The sequence below is a fragment of the Neodiprion pinetum genome, chromosome 4, assembly GCF_021155775.2.
Source record: "Neodiprion pinetum isolate iyNeoPine1 chromosome 4, iyNeoPine1.2, whole genome shotgun sequence".
In the NCBI taxonomy this organism is placed as follows: Eukaryota; Metazoa; Arthropoda; class Insecta; order Hymenoptera; family Diprionidae; genus Neodiprion; species Neodiprion pinetum.
In genome coordinates this window covers 23,547,418-23,566,849 of record NC_060235.2, presented here as the reverse complement: position 1 = coordinate 23,566,849, position 19,432 = coordinate 23,547,418, and the positions used below count along the sequence as shown (strand labels likewise).

The 19,432-nt window shown below is 36.8% G+C and overlaps 2 protein-coding genes and 1 long non-coding RNA gene across 7 annotated transcripts; 1 reads left to right on the top strand and 2 right to left on the bottom strand.

Annotated features, from left to right (window-relative positions):
- Positions 1 to 805: 805 nt before the first annotated feature.
- On the top strand, positions 806 to 17,826 carry LOC138190900 (uncharacterized). Of its 2 annotated transcripts, XR_011176982.1 has the most exons (3): positions 806 to 896; positions 9,653 to 9,730; positions 17,556 to 17,826. It is a non-coding gene; the product is annotated as an uncharacterized lncRNA (long non-coding RNA). The 2 variants fall into 2 exon arrangements; XR_011176981.1 differs by lacking the exon at positions 17,556 to 17,826 and having other exon boundaries at positions 9,653 to 10,310.
- LOC124216357 (protein THEM6) lies at positions 1,280 to 6,178 on the bottom strand. Of its 3 annotated transcripts, none has more exons than XR_006882585.2 (4): positions 5,911 to 6,178; positions 4,293 to 4,507; positions 3,900 to 4,193; positions 1,280 to 3,647 (listed from the first exon to the last, which is right to left on the bottom strand). XR_006882585.2 is itself a non-coding variant. In XM_046620781.2 (4 exons), the coding sequence occupies exons 1-3, from the start codon at positions 6,053 to 6,055 to the stop codon at positions 3,957 to 3,959; spliced, it is 597 nt and encodes a 198-aa protein (XP_046476737.1). In that variant the 5' UTR covers positions 6,056 to 6,178; the 3' UTR covers positions 1,280 to 3,647; positions 3,918 to 3,956. The 3 variants fall into 3 exon arrangements, 2 of the variants coding, with proteins under 2 accessions (XP_046476737.1, XP_046476739.1); XM_046620781.2 differs by having other exon boundaries at positions 3,918 to 4,193; XM_046620783.2 differs by having other exon boundaries at positions 3,952 to 4,193.
- LOC124216356 (protein THEM6-like) lies at positions 7,523 to 13,040 on the bottom strand. 2 transcript variants are annotated; one of them, XM_046620779.2, is made up of 4 exons: positions 12,907 to 13,040; positions 11,419 to 11,670; positions 10,184 to 10,398; positions 7,523 to 9,104 (listed from the first exon to the last, which is right to left on the bottom strand). In XM_046620779.2, exons 2-4 carry the CDS (start codon positions 11,570 to 11,572, stop codon positions 8,868 to 8,870), a joined length of 606 nt encoding a protein of 201 aa, XP_046476735.1. In that variant the 5' UTR covers positions 11,573 to 11,670; positions 12,907 to 13,040; the 3' UTR covers positions 7,523 to 8,867. The 2 variants fall into 2 exon arrangements, with proteins under 2 accessions (XP_046476735.1, XP_046476736.1); XM_046620780.2 differs by having other exon boundaries at positions 11,419 to 11,577; positions 12,907 to 12,984.
- Positions 17,827 to 19,432: the final 1,606 nt, after the last annotated feature.

Genomic DNA, 19,432 nt, shown 5'->3' with positions numbered 1-19,432 from the left:
GAGGTAGTTAGGGGTAATCTCGGTGATTCAGGACGAGGAGGACGAGGATTTGTGCTGGGTGAGTAAAACACTTTTATAATATTTGATGGCAATTGTAATTATATTTCATCTGAAATATTACAAACTTGTCACGTTTACAATAAATTATTTCAATTCATTTTTCGTGCAAGCACATATTCAGTAGTTATAAATAATCTTATACAATTTATTATATTATTAATTGATTAATTAATATTCTTATAATATTTCATGGCAATTGTAATTATATTTCATCTGAAATATTACAAACTTGTCACGTTTACAATAAATTATTTCAATTCATTTTTCGTGCAAGCACATATTCAGTAGCTATAAATAATCTTATGCAATTTATTATATTATTAATTAATTAATTAATATTCTTATAATATTTAATGGCAATTGTAATTATATTTCATCTGAAATATTACAAACTTGTCACGTTTACAATAAATTATTTCAATTCATTTTTCGTGCAAGCACATATTCAGTAGCTATGAATAATCTTGTACAATTTATTATATTATCAATTAATTGATTAATTACATTAATCCTTACACAATATTTTTGATGTGTTCCTATACTAAAAATATTCATTACTATTCCAGGTATTACCCGAGGTGGTCGGAGGTGGACGAGGAGGAGGACGAGCTGGACGAGGAGGAGGACCAGGTGGACGAGGAGGAGGACGAGGTGGACGAGGAGGAGACGGGGTGGGTCGTGGGAGAGGACCTCTCCTCTCCTCAGAGGAGGGGAGGGGGCGGGGCAGGGAAAGGGGCGAGGCGGGCGGGGAGGGGCAAATACCAGAATTCTTTGGAGAGTCCATCGTGCCCCAGTCTCCCCTACAACTATGTCATCTCGTAAAACACCGACAACGAGTAAGTGAGCGCACAAGTGCAAAAACCAGTTGCAGTAGTTATCCGACCCCGATCGAGCTTTAACGAGCGAATGTTTTAATACTGGTGAATAACTAATCAATTGTGCGACCTTCCGTGAACAAGATTAATTCTACATTCAAACTCGCGACATATCGGCAAGATTATTGTGAAATGGTTTATATTTTGATCACATACAATCCTCGGAATTGATAATATCTTAATCGGTTCTCGCCAGCGGTGGGACAAAGCAGCGGATGCATCTCTTTGCGAAGGGTTAACTCGGGCCGAGTACGTGACAAGAATGTGACGTGAAACTCGTCGCTGGAAGAACGTATTTAATAAATTACGAATGCTTGGTATTATCTAGTCAAATACTTTTGGCGATATTTATTATATATGTCGGCGCGAGAAGCCGGCAGCCTCACCGCTTGACGCTCGTAACTGTCGTAGTGCTTTGGTTTCGATTTAGACCACACGAGTATCGTTATTAAGTTCCGATCTTGGTAATGTAGCAGGGGTGGGTAAGGTATCTAACTCGAATCCTAAAGTTTACCTTGGGGAAGTCGAGAGACGAGAGAGCAGTGATAGTCAGAGGCTCGAGCGTGAAGGACCGAGAGCGTCTCGAAATCCCCACACACCTACCCGCTGCTACATTAGTGTTAGTTTTTTTTTGAAGAAGAATAAAAGAAGAGAGAAAAATCAGAAATTATGAGTGACTCTCCCGATCACCTCTATCCCCCATTAATAACTCCGACATATATTATTAATTAATGAAAGTTTTCGGCAGGCAACTCAAATGACATTCAAACAGGAAGTCGAGCACCACTGCGAATACGATGAAAATAGCAACGGCAAATTATGATTGCAGTCAGTTGTCAGATTTGAAAATTGTTTTCGAGTGAAACTAGATAGTTTGATGGTAACAGAGTGAATCAAATTGCAATCGTTACGCGTTCTATCATCAATTATCTCGACTGTGGGACAACTTTTAATTAAACTGATACGCGAATGCGCAGCAAATATTTAATTATGTAAATTTGTGAAATTTTTATCAAGAATGAAGCAGATAAGCCATAGGGGACCCCTAAGTTTGCAGTTTTGGTTTTTTTTTTATAGGGAAAAGACAAGAACTGATGAGGAAAATGCGCAGAATACCGCGTCAGGCATCCGCCAGAATGAGCGCGGTAATTTTGCAAAATTTCTGGGTCACCGTGATTTTAAACTGTGGTTATCACCCTAATGAGCGCGGGCAATTAACAAGGTTTCAGATAAGATAAGCATTTGTGTCACGGTAACCGTGATCAACAGACGTTTAAGACCTTCTACAGTGGTCCAGATGGATTACAAAACGTACGCAACGACGTTCCCCGTTAAGAATGTATCCGGTGTACAGTCTGAAATGGAAAATTAATGAAACAGAAGTTTGAAGATGATATTTAAATCAAGTTCTGTCAGGTTTTAACGAGAAACTGTGCCATTCCTAGAATAAAAAAAGGAAACGAAAAGAAAATTGAAGAGCACATAACTAAAATGGTAAATTTGAAGTAGATCATATCATGGCACAACCTTGTTTTTTTAATTCACTGATTAAGACGTAAGACATTTGGTTAATAAATGAAGTCTACACAAGTTATCTGAGATAAATTTTCGTGACATAAACATATTGAAAAATCAGTCATTACATGGCATTGCAATTCGTATTGATTTGACTCACAATCAATAAGTTTTTACGATCAATCGTAGCGGTAATAAGACTTGAATTTTAAACTGCCGGTAAATAACTTATTGTCAAAAAAATAAATAAAAATGAGCAATGATTAATTTGAATGGAACGGACGGTATAGTTTCTTTGTTGAAAAAATTCAGATCAGTATGTACAATGTCTGAAAAAAATTTGATAACCAATTGACTATTTCCAAGAAAATTCGACGTTTTTTTCTATTTCTCCACATGGCGAGGAGACTTTTTTGACTTTGGTCAACTTTATTAACACCAGATAAAGTGTTTCGATACACCTATATTTCCCAATTTATTTGCTTGAACATTATTTTCAAGTGAACTGTACACCGGATACACCCTTCAACTCTATTGCACTTGCACGCCTCATGTCATGTAAACAAACGCTGAAAACTGATGTGAGAGAAAGGTTTCTTCGGCAGTTCGTTGCTCGATATCAGGTGCAGCCAATATCAAAGGTGGTAATTAAATTATATGGCCCAAGACTCGATCTTTCCGGATTTAGTGTTTTAGTGTTGAACGGATAACCGTTAGAAAGTTACCCAAGTTGACACAAGCGTTGAATGATTACTGATTGATTGAATGTAAAGCCTGTCCAACAAACCCTGAAGTACAGTTTCATATCTGGTGGCCATGTTATTAATCGTCAAATCGACCCCGAACTCACTATTCTTGTTTTGAGTCTATCGAGAAGGGTGACTGTGAGACTTATAGCTAGTACAAAAGGAAATTTGGGTACTTGTAGTACCCGGCTGTGAGGTCTGTCACTAACAATCCGTTTTTAAGTCATTCAAAGTTTTTTTTAAAACAGAAATACAAATGTAACAAAAACGTACAAATCCAACAACCGAATATATATATCTAACAAATGCAATAATAAAACTTTAACGAGTAGAAGTAAAGTATACCCTTGACATTGAACAGCATTACCACGCGACGAATAAATTGGTCCATATGTTATTTTTCACACGATAAGTAGCGTACGTAGATCGGTAGACTCATCTGACGATCAAACTGAAAAGAAGGAAATTCGTCGTTGTAAGTGAGAATATTGAAATTTCTGAAATCTTATATTTACTTGTAACTACGAATCAAGATGTCCATCTTTGGAATCGGTTACAAACTTCTTTTTGAACATTCACACGTCATATGTGACAAAATATTTTTCCAAATTATCTGATCTACAGTATCTACATCGATTGAATAACCATGACAAGGCTACTTCAGGGATTGAAAATTGACATCAATTAGAATTTCAGATTATACCTGCGACGATCGACGCACCTTCCGAATAAATACTTATCAACGATGTTCTTACATCCGTTAATTCTGTTTCTTCAATTTTTGCGAGGATTCCTCCATCGATTCCAGCCACAGTCTTAAATCTTTCGATAGTTCCGGCCTCTTTGCTCCCTCTTCGACTTTGGCGATGATTTCCGATACTGGGATTTTAAGACCGGTTACACTTTGCTTGCTTAAAACGATCGTGCGGATGAAATTGTCGGGCAAACTGATCAACTGCTGCTCTAGGTAGAAATTCTTATCGTCCCAGTAAATTAACTGAAAAAATAAAAGTGAGTGGCTTGCAATTTCTCCTATGTTTAGATATACATATGCGAGTATACTGAATATCTAATCAATGTTAACGTGGTTGCTGACCTTTGTGGTGACCTTGTACGGAGTAAATATTGGAAGTGCTCTTCTGTAACGTACAGATGCGGCACTTTGAACCGCGCTTCCGCCTTTGGCATGGATCGCACCGTATACTCCAGACCTGTCGTAGTAGTGGAACCGGGCGAAGTCCAGTTCTCTGACGTACCTTGCGATATTCATGTTTCTGAAGAAGAGGTCTACATCCTGGGTCGTGCATATGCCTGAGTACGGTAAAGACAAGACGATTTGCGAGTTTTAAAATGAAAATTTAATCTGAATAACAATCAGAGCAGAATTAACAATCGAGAAAAACGTGTAAGGATACTATAACTTATAATATATGTTATACATGTGAATGTATGGATAATGTTGTACGGTTACGCGAATTATGGTTCGTTATGACCGTAACCATAATTAGATAATTTTCTCAGTAGTCAAAAAACATCGAAAAACATCAAAACCACATTCCAAAAGTTTCTCTGCACTGTAACCGAAGATGAGCATTTTCTTTCTCTACGTGATCATATTGACTGTAATAACCGTTATACCATGTGTGCTGAGATGAAACTTAAATGCATAAGAAATGATGGTATAGTACATTGCAAAGGTTTACCTTCCGAATTTGCCGTCAAAATAGAAAACTAAAAATCTCGATCACAAAAAGGCGTTGATAAATGATCCAAGTGACATTTGAGAGTAAAACGAACCGGTTTCATTATAATTTTTGTTTAATTGTTTCTGTTTTCGAAATTTTCTCGTACCATTTTATTTTGAACATCATGGATCTAGAGTTACAACGCATTTTCCATGTACTGAATTTCCGTAAAAAAAGCTGGACAACTTAACAAAAAAATCGGTGATACATTTCGTCAAAACAATATAATGCTTAATTTTTATTTTTCGCCGCTCTCGCAGAAGGAATTCGTATTGCTATTATCCACGAAATTACTTACGAATGATAAAAGTATACATATCCCAATAAGAAAGATGTTGAACAGCTAATAATGAGCGCAAAAAAAGTTGAAGAGAATTTTTGAGAAGACTGTAATGTAATGAAGCTTTCTCGTTTTTCTCACTTTCAAATCCCACTTGGATCATTCATTTATATTATACCTCCTTTCCACCGAGAGATCTAATGACGGAAAATGAGCGCAGACTTTTGGACGGTACTGTACACACGCACAGTTTTCGTGTAACGGTAAATTAAAGCGTTGGGATTATACCTCTAGTAATTTATACTTAAGCAAAAGCGAGCTGTATAACTTGAATTTGAAAACAGGCAATGAACTTTGCTAGCGGGCATAATTTGCACTCTGTTTTGGAAAGTCATTAGTGTGTAAAGTACGTTTCGTGAGTTTATATTAAATTAAAAATGTCATTTTCTTTTGTAACTTAGTAAGAAGGACATTCATCGCTAAGAAACGTTAAACCAATTCGATCAGCGAAGAATAAGATTTCGAGCAAATTTCAAAGTGTTTTTTGTTTGTTTCTAGGGGAACATCAGAGACAGGTATTGTAAGACAACCCTGATTAAAAATATTGTCAAGAAACGAATACCGGGGAAATATTATATACACGAAAAGAATATTCCTGATCCTAACAAGAGGTACGTTAAAAGACTCACCGTGAATAGTCGTCTCTTCGAACAATTTCTTCTTTTTTTGAAAAAGCCTTCCCCAACTGAGAGTGAACGCTATTCTCAGAAAGTAATTGACGTCAAAAAGCATATACAGAATTGCAACTATGGCTACGGTGCAGTAGCAGAACATTGTGAATATCTCTTGCGGCTACGGAAAATTATTTTCTATCCACCAGACGGCACCGCAGTTTTCTACGTCCAAGTTCTAGATGTTCACCACGTAACGGTTGCTCAAAGACTGCCGACGGCTCAGCATTTAAATATGGCGAACAGTCGCATCCTGTTAACTTGCGGCTCCCGTAACAGGTTTCTTGAGTTTAAAGGGCACGTTGTCGTCGAAGTTTAATAACTTGATACGTTGTGGTGAAAATTGGTTAAATGCAAGCACTTAGACTCGACCCTTCCAATGACTATAAAAAACAGTCGACTATATTAAACTCTCTCTCGCTCGCAAGCTCTTTATAAAAATAACAACTCATATTCTATCTTTAGAGAAATTTAACATTAACAGTGAATTTTCATGAGCTTAGCATCTTTCGTATATACCGATATATCAGTCAATAAAACTTTAAACTAGATAATAAATCAGAAATCATGTAATCAATATTCGTACAGTGTTTTATACTACGAGCGCCTTGCATCGTAGAATTGGTTAATGAATATAAGTGGGAAAGCTTCTGCGTTATTTGAGAAGTCTTTGGTTCTTTCCAATTTTAACCAAAGTTTTGCTACTGAATTTTGCATTAGTCTAAAATTTGTCATATTTAAACATAAAGTGCGAATAGGAAATATTTATTATTCGTAGGGTGACGGTCAAACGACAGCTGTTATTAAATGGAAATAAATTTTACCTTAATAATAAAAAACTTTAGAATTATGCCTGATACTTGCCTGTTATCGTTAGTTCATAGTTCGCAGTAAATCGTAGATATAACATAGGAAAAATCCTAAGTGAAATTAAACAATGTCACGGTCAACCGTTTACTGAGTTGGCGTGGAATGCCCCATTTAATTGCGAACGAGCAGATTTTTTTCTCTAAACATGAAATATGGATTTACCTGTTAAGATATTCTTCGTGAAAAGTTAAAAAAAATCTATAAGTTCAGAATAGTACCAGCTTTGCAGGTTTGAAAAATCGTCAAGAGGATTTTCATATCGTAAAGAATATCGTCTTATTAATGATATTTACAAACGATATGGTGGAAATATCTTGATTATAAATAAATTTTCGGGAGAAATTCAAATTTCAAGAGCAAAACGTTCGCACGTCCGATATCAATGTTAAGGTTTAGTCAATAGATGGTGCTTGAAAGACAGAATTTCGTAAAAGACAACAAAAGCGACACGATTAGACACCACCTAAGTATCAAAGAGAATATTTAAAGATTTTGTAATCACTGTGCACTCATATAATCATACCAGTATTTAAAGTTAACTTATTTTTTTAGGCTATTGTATTGATAGGTTGAAATCTTAAAACTACTAACAGTAGAAAAATAATGCGTATAGTAAGCCGTGTCAGCTCACTTTCGAAGAATTTTTTTAAAAAGTAGGATGGCTGTACCAGTATTTGGAGATTAATCAATGACTGTAATTTGGAAACGCCTTCAATAGGCGGGTAATTTATTAGTACATTAACTCTACCGAGTCTCTTATTTTTAAGCTATGATTACATAGTTACGTAGTTGCTACGATCAACTACATGCGTATATTTTAGAGCGAAAGCTTCATTGGTCATTTTACATTGGTTCGTTGACTCACTCTATTTACGACTGTCACATATGTCTGTTTTTTGTACATTGAAAATTCTTTCATTTGAAGTGGAGTGAAGTCATAATACATATGGAATAGTCCAAATGAACGTTAACAAGACTTGACCCCAACTCCCATAGAATTAATCGTCAATTTATTTTCGGCTTCTAATTTAGCAAATTTACGTTTTTTCATTTTTTTTTAAATTTCTGCCACCTGCAGTTTAGGAATATACCTGCCAAGCAGGTATTTTAGATATTATTGTCCACAACTCGAAAACTATGCATTTGGGAAAAAGTTGTAAGGGGAAAACATTTTCTTCTTAATTGTTCAAAAATAATTTTGGCAGAATTTTTCAGAAATCGTAAGTCGTCGTTTTCAACTAAAAACGTACAAAAACTGATTTTTCTAAAAAAATGCGTTCTAAAAAAATTTAAAACCTTGTACGAATTTTCTTTGACTAAACAGAAAACTTGTACAATACGTTTCTTTTTGCACATCAATGTCCATTTTATCGGATGGAAAATAGACTGAAGAAAAGTTGCAGCCAAATGTTACAATCCGATAACATTCACGTTGATGTTCAAAAAGAAGCGTAACTCCCAAATGACGGTCGGGTTCATTTTGCATCAGTAGTAAAAGAGTTTCCTGTTCAGACAAAGAAGATCCACAAGAAGTTGAATATTTTTTGATAATGCAGTTTGTGAGAAAAATCGATTTTTGTGCATTTTTCGTTGAAAACGATGACTTACGATTTCTGAAAAATTCTGCCAAAATTAGTTTTGACCAATTAAGAAGAAAACACAATGTTTTCCCCATACAACATTTTCCCAAATGCATAGTTTTCGAGTTGTGGAAGATGAGATCTAAAATACCAAAATCTAAATGACGAGTGTACACAATCTGAAAAAATTAGAACATGTATAGTTGGTGGAGTAGAAGTAGGAAATAAATCGGTAACCAATTCGGTACGAGTGGGGGTCAAAACTTGTTCACATTCGTTTGGACTACCCCTTAAACTAAGGATTGTAAATGACTCCATGCAAGTGTGAATACTGCGAATATTGTCCGTTAATGCAAATTACTCGTGTCCATAACAGAGCGCAGAATGGCTTACTCAACATGGCAATCATCACTTCGTACAAAACTTGGCCTAAAAATTTACTTTAAAAATGCAATAATAATATCGCTAATCGGATTTTTTCAGTTTCTCCGAAGAAGCGTTGATGTATTCCAGCCAATGTTTCAAATCTTCCGGTGCTTCCAGCTGAAGCGACTCCGGATCAACGATGCTTATAAGTTCCGAAACGGTTACTTCCAGACCTGTTATATTTTGCTTGCTGATTGCTATTGCCCGTACGAAGTTGTCCGAAAGGGTGATAAATTTGTGCTCCAGATAGATTGCTTTATCGTCGCAATACACCAACTGAAACAAAAAGCGTAAATGAATGATGAAAAATTGAGTAGATGTCTAACCTCATTCGCCTGCATTACAGTTTTCTGACTTCAACCATCTAGAGCTGCGAAATCAGTTTTTCTTTTTGAAACTAGAAATGAACTTTAACCGAATAAACTTTTGCTTAGTTTTTCATACTCGCTTGCGTACACCTAAATTCCATTTCTACGATTTAGTTATCAGCTGAATGTTGTAATTTCTTTAAGCGGAAAAGGCACCAAAATCGCATGTATCAGAATTTTGATTCGTTATATTAAAAGAACTCAAGCTACCATGTCAATTCACAATGTCATAGTCGTTATTTTGATAGGGAACTTAATTCATGTAGCATAAATTACAACGAGACAATAATATTTTCAGTTGCAACAAAAATCTTTGCTCTCCGACATTACTGAACATTTTGTTTTGTATGCACTGTAAAGTGAACCAAATTTTTTGCCTGTATGAAAATACTGTTTGGTCGGATGTATGTATATTAACCCTGAAATTTCGGTCATTACGACCAATTTTTTTTTTAGGGTTGCACACTTGGCGGCAAGTATTCAGCGTACCAGAGCTTGGCAGTTTAAACAGGATGTTCGTACAGAATACAGAAGGTATATGGATATTTTTCTAACACGCTGCTTTAACCTTCAAGCTTGACTGTCTCCAGCCCGCCATCATCAGTCCGCTTACTGATAGCAAATTTATAATGTATATCTATCGGATTGATCTGTGCACGTAAGGCATTCGGGCTAAACTGAATCCAGACTACCGAGTGTAAGTTATGCTGTGATGGACGGACCATAGCACAGAGATAAGAAGACTGAACGCAGAGTGAATATATTTCAACTGAAGTTGGAATATCAGATCCAAGATCATAGAATTTTAAGCGGGTTAACGTGCGTCGTGAAATGACGCAAGCAAGAATAATAAACCAGACTATGATTCGGGTGAGATTTGATCAGCTGAAAAATCGGGAAGGAAGTGAGAAGAAATATTGTAAACGGTTATCACTGTAGTGGTAATCGGAAAAATTTTGTATCTGTTTGGACGAGTTTTTTATTTACCCTTGTCGTAACTTGGTAGAATGCGAAAATCGGCAATGGCTTTCGGTATCTGACGGTCGTTGCGCCTTGAAGAACGGTAGCCTTCCTTGAGACGACACCTTCGTATAGCCCTGTTCGGTGGTAAAAGTCGATCCGAGAAAAATCCAGCTCCCTCAGAAATCGTGCATTGTTCATGTGCGTCATGAAGAAATCCACGTCGTTGGTAGTGCAAAATCCTGCAAGGATGAGAGTTTTTGCATCTATCCTGTATCTAGGTTTCACCTTGTCGTGACAATGAAGTAAAAAATAAAAAAAAATAATAACTATTGCCATATCTAACAAATTCACACTAACAATAAATGTTCGATGCGTCAGACGAACTCCGTATCACATAAATGAATTAATGGTTGTGATTTATAAATTACGTATTCAAAGGTTTAATATCATATTATTACAAAAAAAAAAAAACTCTTATGATTGACGCAACTGAACTCGATGCTAAATCAACTACGTAAGTAAGTAGACACTTCTTCGATGGAAAAATAGTAAATCTATTCAAAATACCTAGATACAACATGGACTCTGTTTACGACATTCGTATCTAGAATATTTATCTAGCAGTATCGTTGAGAAGTGTCGTGAAACGATATTCCTCTTAAGGAAAATGTTCGGATATTCAGATACTACATTTTGCATGCTCTTTTGCATGCCAAGGAACGTTGAAGCAAGGTAAACTGTATATCTGTGTGGAGTAAATTCCATGTCAAAACGATTATACAAATCACTTTTTTCTACAAATAATTTATGCGAAGTTTCGGTAAAAACGACACAAAATGTTACACCAGAACTTATTGCTTCAAGTCCAACAAAAGATGGTTTTAAGTCACGTTTATTGCATCTTGAAAATAATCCATCTTACTCTTGTGTTTCAAGTAACTATAATTCCACACATCGTCGAGCTAACATCTGTTTCGTACAACATTGGACTTCTCTAGACTTGCTGTTAGTTACCTCAGCAAAAATATACAACCTAATCCAAAAAAACAACGAAGGCAAATTTTTTTCCTATTGTCATTATTTTTGAAAAAATTATATCCAGCTTACGAATATTATACAAATAGGATGCCGATCAGTGGGAACTTCATCAGAGTTCTTTTGGTAATGGATTGAAATCAGTCACGAGAATCTAAGCTTTGAATAGTTGGAATACTCGGTCACTTCATTAGGCAAAAATTGAAAATAGACTGCGAACTTACCGTAAGTACGAATATCTTCAGAGAACCTTTTCTTCTTTCTCGGTATGATCCTTCTCCAGAGAGTTGTGAATAAGAGGCGAACAAAGTAGTTGACATCAAAGAGGCTGTACATCGCTGCCACAATGGCAAGGATGTTATAAAATAGACACACCATGCTCGCTGTAATGCGAATGTGAACAAATCGTAACAATTGAGCAGAAGGGAACAAATCAGATCCGAGGAACGCCTTTTTTGTCAATCTGTCATTTTTTACTGAAAAAAACACATGCAAATTAGACTGTGCCAAAAAAATCGACTTGTCGAATTTGAAGCTGCTCCTTCAATACGTCGCAAAAAACACAAAATGAAAGCGTTTCTGAAAGTTTGTCAGTTGATGTTTCAAAAAATATCACATTAAAGGAATATTAGCCTGTTACCTATAACAATTGGAAAAATATTTCATTGTGAACTATATAATACACGTTGATTAAAATTTGAAATTTTTTGGTTTATTACCATTTTTCTATGTACAGTATATTATTTTGAAACTAAAACTTGCCAAAGATACTAAGATATGATTTAATAACATAAAACCGTAACGTGTTTTTGAAGAAATGAAAATTTACCCTTTCGAAATTGCATTTAACCATTATAATCCTCAATGAATATCATTTAACTTTGAACTATTGAATATTTTGTACTTCAAATTTTAACAACAAATTGTCATAGTAAAGTAGTAAATCAACGCAATAAAATTCTTATTGCAAATTGCATATATCATTAGAACAACCTCTAAATATGAATGGGTTTCAATGAAACTTTGGGAATGGCTTTCTTTTTGTGTCTTCTATGGCATAGTGTATAAACTGTTTCAAATTCGACGGCTCGATTTTTTTTGAGACAGTCCGATGCACATAAATTATTAATATGTACTCAGGTACATACTTCCGATGTTGGGAATAGGATTGTGAGAAACAGAAGAGTTATTGTTTCAATTTGACACCTCAATGCATGTTCGAACGAAAACTATTTGTCAATCTAAGCAATTGTACGTTCAAGAATTCAAAAGAAATTTGATATGATACAACATCGCAAGCCACGAAACTTGCTGAAACTGATTTTTATTTCATAACTTCGTCCATGAATCGTTAAGAAGCATTTCAATAATATATGAAAACGTCCTAACTCACAAGTTTCGAACGATACAGTTAGTCGAATGCACGACGACTAAGTGTTGCCAATTGTAAGACACAAAAGATTCCTAGGTAAATCGCATAATCGTTTCATGCATAGAATTGCTCATTGTCAAATACGAAAACGGTAAATCGTTTTACGGAATGACGGACTTTAAGGTGCCTTCTTTCAAAAATACATTAGAGAAAACCGATTTCAGGTATCGCTCAAGCACTTTGTTTTGTTCCTACTTTAATTTTTAACGAGTAAACGACAGTGATGAATAAATCTGGGTATATTGGAAGTGCTAATTTATTAATTTATTGCATAAATTACTGTATCAGCGAAGTGATGAATCCACGACACTCTCTGCACACCGATCGCCTTCCGCACAGACTGGAAGAATATCGCCAACTGATCGCGACTTAGCCGAGGTTTCGATTCAAGCCCGAGTTCCATTTCTTCTAGATAACGGACGCGGCAACGTCATTATATGGCTTACGAAGCCTGGTCGCCAGTCGATGACGTCTCAGCCGGTTGACTTGTTCGAAGACATTCAAACGGTGTTTTTTAACAATTCTATCATAGTACCGGTATTCAATTCGCATCGAGGCGAATCCGGAGAATTCCAATCTTCCAGCCTTTTATCCGTAGATGAAAATCTACTCCTAATCTATGACTAAATTGAAAAAAACAACAATTTTCCGACTTTTTGGAAGAAGATGTCTGTGATTATTGGGTCTGCGACGTTAATTCTCAACAAGATTGAAGTATATTTCAAGAATGAACGAAGTATGCGTGTGTATGATAAAATAAGATTGAGTCAAATATACAACGTGCAGCTCGGCTACAGTATTGAATGTGCATTGATGAGTTCATGTAAGTTCGGTAAGTCGCAGGAGAACCGTTGCACAATGAATGGGAATAGCAGGTTTCCGGAGTGAAGTTCTCCGAGTCTAGCAGGAAGGACAATGATCCGTTCAAACTAATTAATATTCTGCATGGCCCCGCATCTTTCATGGAGAACATTGAACTGTATAAAGATTAGCAGTGGTCATTACGCTAATGACTAAAGTACAATTGTATTTTGGAATTCTACTTCTTGGCTGCAAGCCACCGTCGCTGAAAGTTAACAAGTACATAGAATGGAATAATCCAAAACGTATATTTAGAACGAAGATTGAACTGCTGGTGTTCTTTGACGGGATCAAGAAATTTTGGTTGTTTTCAACTCTCAAGTTGCGCGAGTGACATGTTCAACTAGCTGAAAGCGTTGTTGCAAAAATCGTAATTTAACCACGTGTTATTTTTACGGTACTAATTTCCAAAAGCTTGCAGCGGGTCAACCCAATCATTTTGATAACGTATACAAATATAAACGTAACTCTGAAAATTTTTACTAATTCACGATCCCTAGTCAGTAAAAAAAATTTGTGTCCCAGTAATACGATAAGTACTTCCGGAATATTTCGATGAATCCTAGGTCAAGGCCTGGGTTTGGATCCTACTAGGATTGCAGAGTAAGCGCTAAGAAGAATATGAGTTTTAACAATACTGGGACAAACGCACGCGCTTTTCATGTTTCGCTTTGTTTTTTTACCGAAACAAAAAGCAATGCATACGAATATATGAACTTCAAGCTCTAGTTATAGAATTTTTAATCAAATTAGATGAACTGTTTTCGACTTCAGAAAATTTATTCTTGATCTGTTGCCCTGTCTCATTTCACGTGATGACAGTTGATGATTTGTGAAATATTAACCATTCGATTCTACTTATCGTAAGACAAGAAGAAATTATCTTCAGATTCTATACGTAGAAGTCCAAGTAGTCCTGAAAAATTTTAATACTTATAAATTTTATTTCCAATTTGTACCGCGTTTTGAATTTATAACCATAATTTTATCTTTTCAATGATTTCAGTTTATTATACCTCCTTTTATCATATTATTTTACATTAGGTTCGATATTATTCTTGAAGGAAGTATTCCAGACTTGGCTAATTTCTGATATCGCTTCTCTTTGATTATAAGTTTCTGTATCTATATTCCACAATGTCTAAATCTATCGTTACTATGCAACCGAAATTTATAGATTGTTAGTAAAATCAGTTAAAATTCTATTACCAACATTTATTTAAAATCTTGTAAATACCAATTCTCTTGGTAGAGCGCGCACATCTTGTGTCAAAAAAAGTTTGCGGAAACATTCACTCCGAGCTTCTTGGACTTTTGTTGGTAGCAGTTGTCTAAAATCTTTTCTAAATAAACTAATTTACCGTTAAAAGTTGACTGTTGATAAATCGTTATGCATTACAGCGCGCTTCATAATTTCTTGTTTGTAATTTTCAATGACGAATCAGCGACATGATGAGCGAATAAATCAAATGTCTCACAAAGAGTATTACCGTCAGACCGCAGTGTTGTCGCAATTCCAATAAAGGCCTGAGTACATACATGTTTGTTTTAATTTTGTAGTAAATGAAATTAAGTCGTATAAATTAAAGATTTTCCGGTACCAGCGACTCCGTTAATGTAAAAATAATACGACTCATTGTTCATGTGATTATTAATTTTTCTGTTAAAATAATATCCAATATTTTTTTTAGTTTTCAGTTTATTTTTTATACTATTGCATGCCAATTTCCATAGAATTTTAAAGAAAGCATAACTCTGTTAGATGAACTATGCCCAACATGTTACATATTCGCGTGTAAGATTTTTTGATTCAATATTTGAAAAGTGAAAAATAAAAATGCGCTAGTAGGAGTAAAATGTTCCAATGGTGCGTTATACAGATTTACACACCCGTCAAGTTTTACGAAACAGTAAGTCAAATTTTTCATAATAAATGTCTACATATTCACCATTGATATTCCTCTGTTCTAGAATACAAATGCGTGAGGCTTACGAATAGAATAAATAAAATTGAAATTTTATCTGGTGAATTAGCTTCACACTCAGACGTACAACGTCATTTTATTACGTTCAAGAAGGCTGGACGTCTAATTTCGCTTACGATGTTTTATGCCTTTAGGCAGAAGTTAGCAGCATTGGTTTGACCGGGTATCCGGAAGTACGAGCTAAGGCAAGCGCCGTGATCACACGAGTCAGGTATCGCTGATCCGTACTATTCGTGTTATTTTTTGCAGCACCTGTGAAGGAAACTTTGATTTGAGAAGCACCGAAGGTTGCCACTGGCAGCGCCTCAGCAGATAACTTACGTTCAATACGACAGTGCTTATTCGAAAGTACGCATGTACCAAAGAAAGCCTTGGTGTAGAAAATCGAGCATTTCAGTTGTACGCATGCGCCAACATTGTCTTTTGTAACACCCGCATGGGAAATTCGACTTTGCACATCATAGAGCGTGCGGAAAGCGATCGATTCCGTAACAGTTACAAAACTGTTAGGCACACTCTTTTATACAGGTCTGGGGGCAAAATCCGTGCCGTTACAGTGGCCAAATAATACAAAAGTTTGCCGCGTAAGCGTTAGTATCGAGAGAGCCATACCCTGGTCGTGTCCTTGTCGCACCCAGCTTTTCCGATACTAGCGCTTGCGGACAAAAATGGTATCAACCAGCGACGCAAATGGTTGCACTCTAAGGACATGGTGAGAATAGGAAGTGCCCAGACCTGTATACAAGACCCTGCTGTTGGGTAATGTTGGAAAACTGTTAGGTAATGTTTATTCCCGCACGCTAATCAGAGAAAATCAGGCATAACTAGCGCCACTGGACGTGATGAGTCGTGACTACAATCGAGTCTGCTGTGTTGCAGCACCACGTCTACGTTCAGGTTAGACAACTACGTATACAATTTTTTCGAGTCTAACTTCCCGTTACATACGTGACAAAAAATAGGAAGTACGTGATCCTAGCAGTTGTGTCTTGTTACCCTCTCTTGTCTCAGCCAAGAAACTGCACTCGTGCAAGAATCACGTACTTTGCGCACTTGTATCGTAATGTACTATTCCGACGTAATTTTGCGAGAGAAATCGATTGGGCGCTGTCCCAATACGCTGCGATCAACGGATCGAAAGTTACAGCCAAAAAACGAGAACCTGTGATTTCGACACTTTTCAGCAGGTGCTTTTTCCTCCGTAGTTTCTCTCTTGTTGGTCCCACGCTTTTTCCGCTGCGTTTTCTAAGTTCCTGGGGGTTCAATTAGTCAGGAAAGGGTCACACAAATCGAACCTGAGACCAAAAATTTTTAGGTCGGAAAAAAAGGAAGGTTAACCCCTTTGTATTTTTGGCAAAAATTTTCGCGATTTTGAAAAGTGCTGGAATAGATTCTTTCTGACGCTAATCCGACGCAATTTTGCGAGAGAAATCGATCGGGCGCAGTCCCAGGACGCTGCGATCAACGCATCAGAAGTTACAGCCAAAAAACGAGAACCTGTATTTTTGACACTTTTCAGCAGGTGCTTTTTTCTCCGTAGTTTCTTTTATGTTGGTCCCACGCTCTTCTTGCTGCGTTTTCTGAGTTCCTGGTGGTCCAATTGGTCTGGAAAGGGTCATACAAATCGAATCGGAGACTAAAAGTTTTTGACTCAAAAAAACAGCAAGGCTAACCCCTTTGTATTTTTGGCAAAAATTTTCGCGATTTCGAAAAGCCTTACTTTTTTCTTCATTTTTGGAGCCAAAAATTTGTGGTCTCAGATTCGACTTGTACGACCCTTTCCTGAATTATTGGATCCCCAGGAACTCAGAGAACGCAGCGAAAAGAGCGTGGGATCAACAGGAAAGAAGTTACGAAGGAAAATGCGCCTGCTGAAAAATGTCGAAATCTGAGGTTCTGGTTTTTTGGCTGTAACTTTTTATCCGCTGCTCGCAGCGTATCGGGACTGCGCTTAATCGATTTGTCTCGCAAAATTGCGTCCGAATAGTGCCAGAAAAAATTAATTCCAGCACTTTTCAAATATTATTCGTCACGTAATATTTTTGATGTGTTCTGATACTGAAAATATTTATTGCTATTCCAGGTACAACCCGAGGTGGTTATCGGTGGTTGTTCGAGGTGGTTGGCGATTGTTGGAGGTGGTCGGAGGTGGACGAGGAGGAGGAGGAACTGAACTGAGTCTCAAAGCCCTGTTGACATAAAAGCAGCTATTCGATAGAAATTATAGTTTATAGTTTACACAGCCCATTGCATGATATTTGATTATAAATACATATGTTTCAATGTATTTAGGAATAATTTATCAAATATACAGAGGTCATGTGCAAATAATAAATGAATTGATTCGACCGCAGTTTGATGTATTCATTAGAGCTTTGACAATAAATTGAGGCTTTGTTACTTCTTTTATTTTATTATGGATGATCAAAAACATTTCCGACTAATCGTGCTGTGGAAGCATGGGGATTAAACCAAATGTAGCAAAAGATTAGAAACAGTGTATGTAGAGTACGGGTATTTTTCTAATAATGCAAATAGAATAGAATACCACGCCTTGCGAATTAGCTTTCCAGTCAGAGATGAATGATGAATTTTAAGGACTGCATTATCGTTGTTGAATACTCTATGCCTCATGGGAAAAGAAAATCTGTAACGACAAACTTGATGCACCGGATCATCGTCGACTTTAACTTTTGAAATGTCCTACCATTTCCGAACACCTCCAACCATCCTATTTACCTATATTACCAGATTAGCTATGATATGAAAAGAGAAGAATTATTCATTTCGAATTGGGATTCTATTCGACGCGCGCTCGATGTATTCCATGACATTAGTATTCATAATTATTCCAACAACTTTTCATTTGCTCTCTCGATCTTGAAGTTTCATAGGCATAGAATCGAAACGTTGTTTTAGCTGGTCGCAAGTGAAGTATCTGCGTTGGGTGGAGGAGCAGAATTGTTTTTCGAAAAGTATTCGGATGGAACAAAATTCAGAGTAACTGTAATACATCACGGATGCGCCAATTTTGATTAAGATGAAACGGATGCTTCGTATATGAGACGGTATTTAACGCTGCGTAGTGATTTAAAGACCTAGAAAGGTGATAGGGAGAGAAAGAACGACGCTTCTTAACATTTCGAGTGTATTTTAACACACATTTGAAAGATACGAGCGAAATTTTTCATCATCCAACTGTCGCAGAACGGCAGCGTTATTAGCCGAGCCGTTCACTGAAGAGAATATCCTCAGTCAAAGGCTGACCATCGAAGGGCCTGGCCGCTTGAGTCTGGAATCGGCAGGAGAGATGAAGTGTGTATTTCTTGTATGAAACGTGAAAACTAAAAGCATTATACATCATATCATATCATCATACATCGTACACCATACATCATACATCATACATCGTACATCATACATCATCATACATAGTATCAGAGTTCAAAACCATAGTTTGGATGTCGGGCGTTCAGAAAGTGACGTCACCAATTCAAAATCAGCTAGCCGAATTCCTCAGTCTGGAACGAACCGCGCAGTAGAGCGGACGGATGAGAGTCGCGCTCCGCAAACTTCGAGTACCGGGTTCTCAACCTCCCGGATCCCGCGCTTCGGGTCCGCTACGTATTTCGAGTACCAGGTTCTCAACCTCCCGGATCTTGCGCTTCGGGTCCGCTACGCGGTGAAACTCGACTTCCAGGATAAGCGCTCCGTGGTTCCTGGTTCATGTTTACAATAAATTATTTCAATTCGTTTTTCGCGCAACCCCAAATTCGGTAGCTGTCAGTCCGCTAATAAAATTTCTCGACTTCCAGGATAAGCGCTCCGTGGTTCCTGGTTCATGTTTACAATAAATTATTTCAATTCGTTTTTCGCGCAACCCCAAATTCGGTAGCTGTCAGTCCGCTAATAAAATTTCTCGACTTCCAGGATAAGCGCTCCGTGGTTCCTGGTTCATGT

Coding starts and splice junctions, on each gene's coding strand:
- LOC124216356 (XM_046620779.2), bottom strand. CDS start 11,572: ATGGTGTGTCTATTTTATAACATCCTTGCCATTGTGGCAGCGATGTAC. Junction 10,399..11,418: donor TGAAGATATTCGTACTTACG/GTAAGTTCGCAG, acceptor TCATCCTTGCAG/GATTTTGCACTACCAACGAC. Junction 9,105..10,183: donor TCTACCAAGTTACGACAAGG/GTAAATAAAAAA, acceptor TTTTTGTTTCAG/TTGGTGTATTGCGACGATAA.
- LOC124216357 (XM_046620781.2), bottom strand. CDS start 6,055: ATGTTCTGCTACTGCACCGTAGCCATAGTTGCAATTCTGTATATGCTT. Junction 4,508..5,910: donor CGAAGAGACGACTATTCACG/GTGAGTCTTTTA, acceptor TACCGTACTCAG/GCATATGCACGACCCAGGAT. Junction 4,194..4,292: donor CGTACAAGGTCACCACAAAG/GTCAGCAACCAC, acceptor TTATTTTTTCAG/TTAATTTACTGGGACGATAA.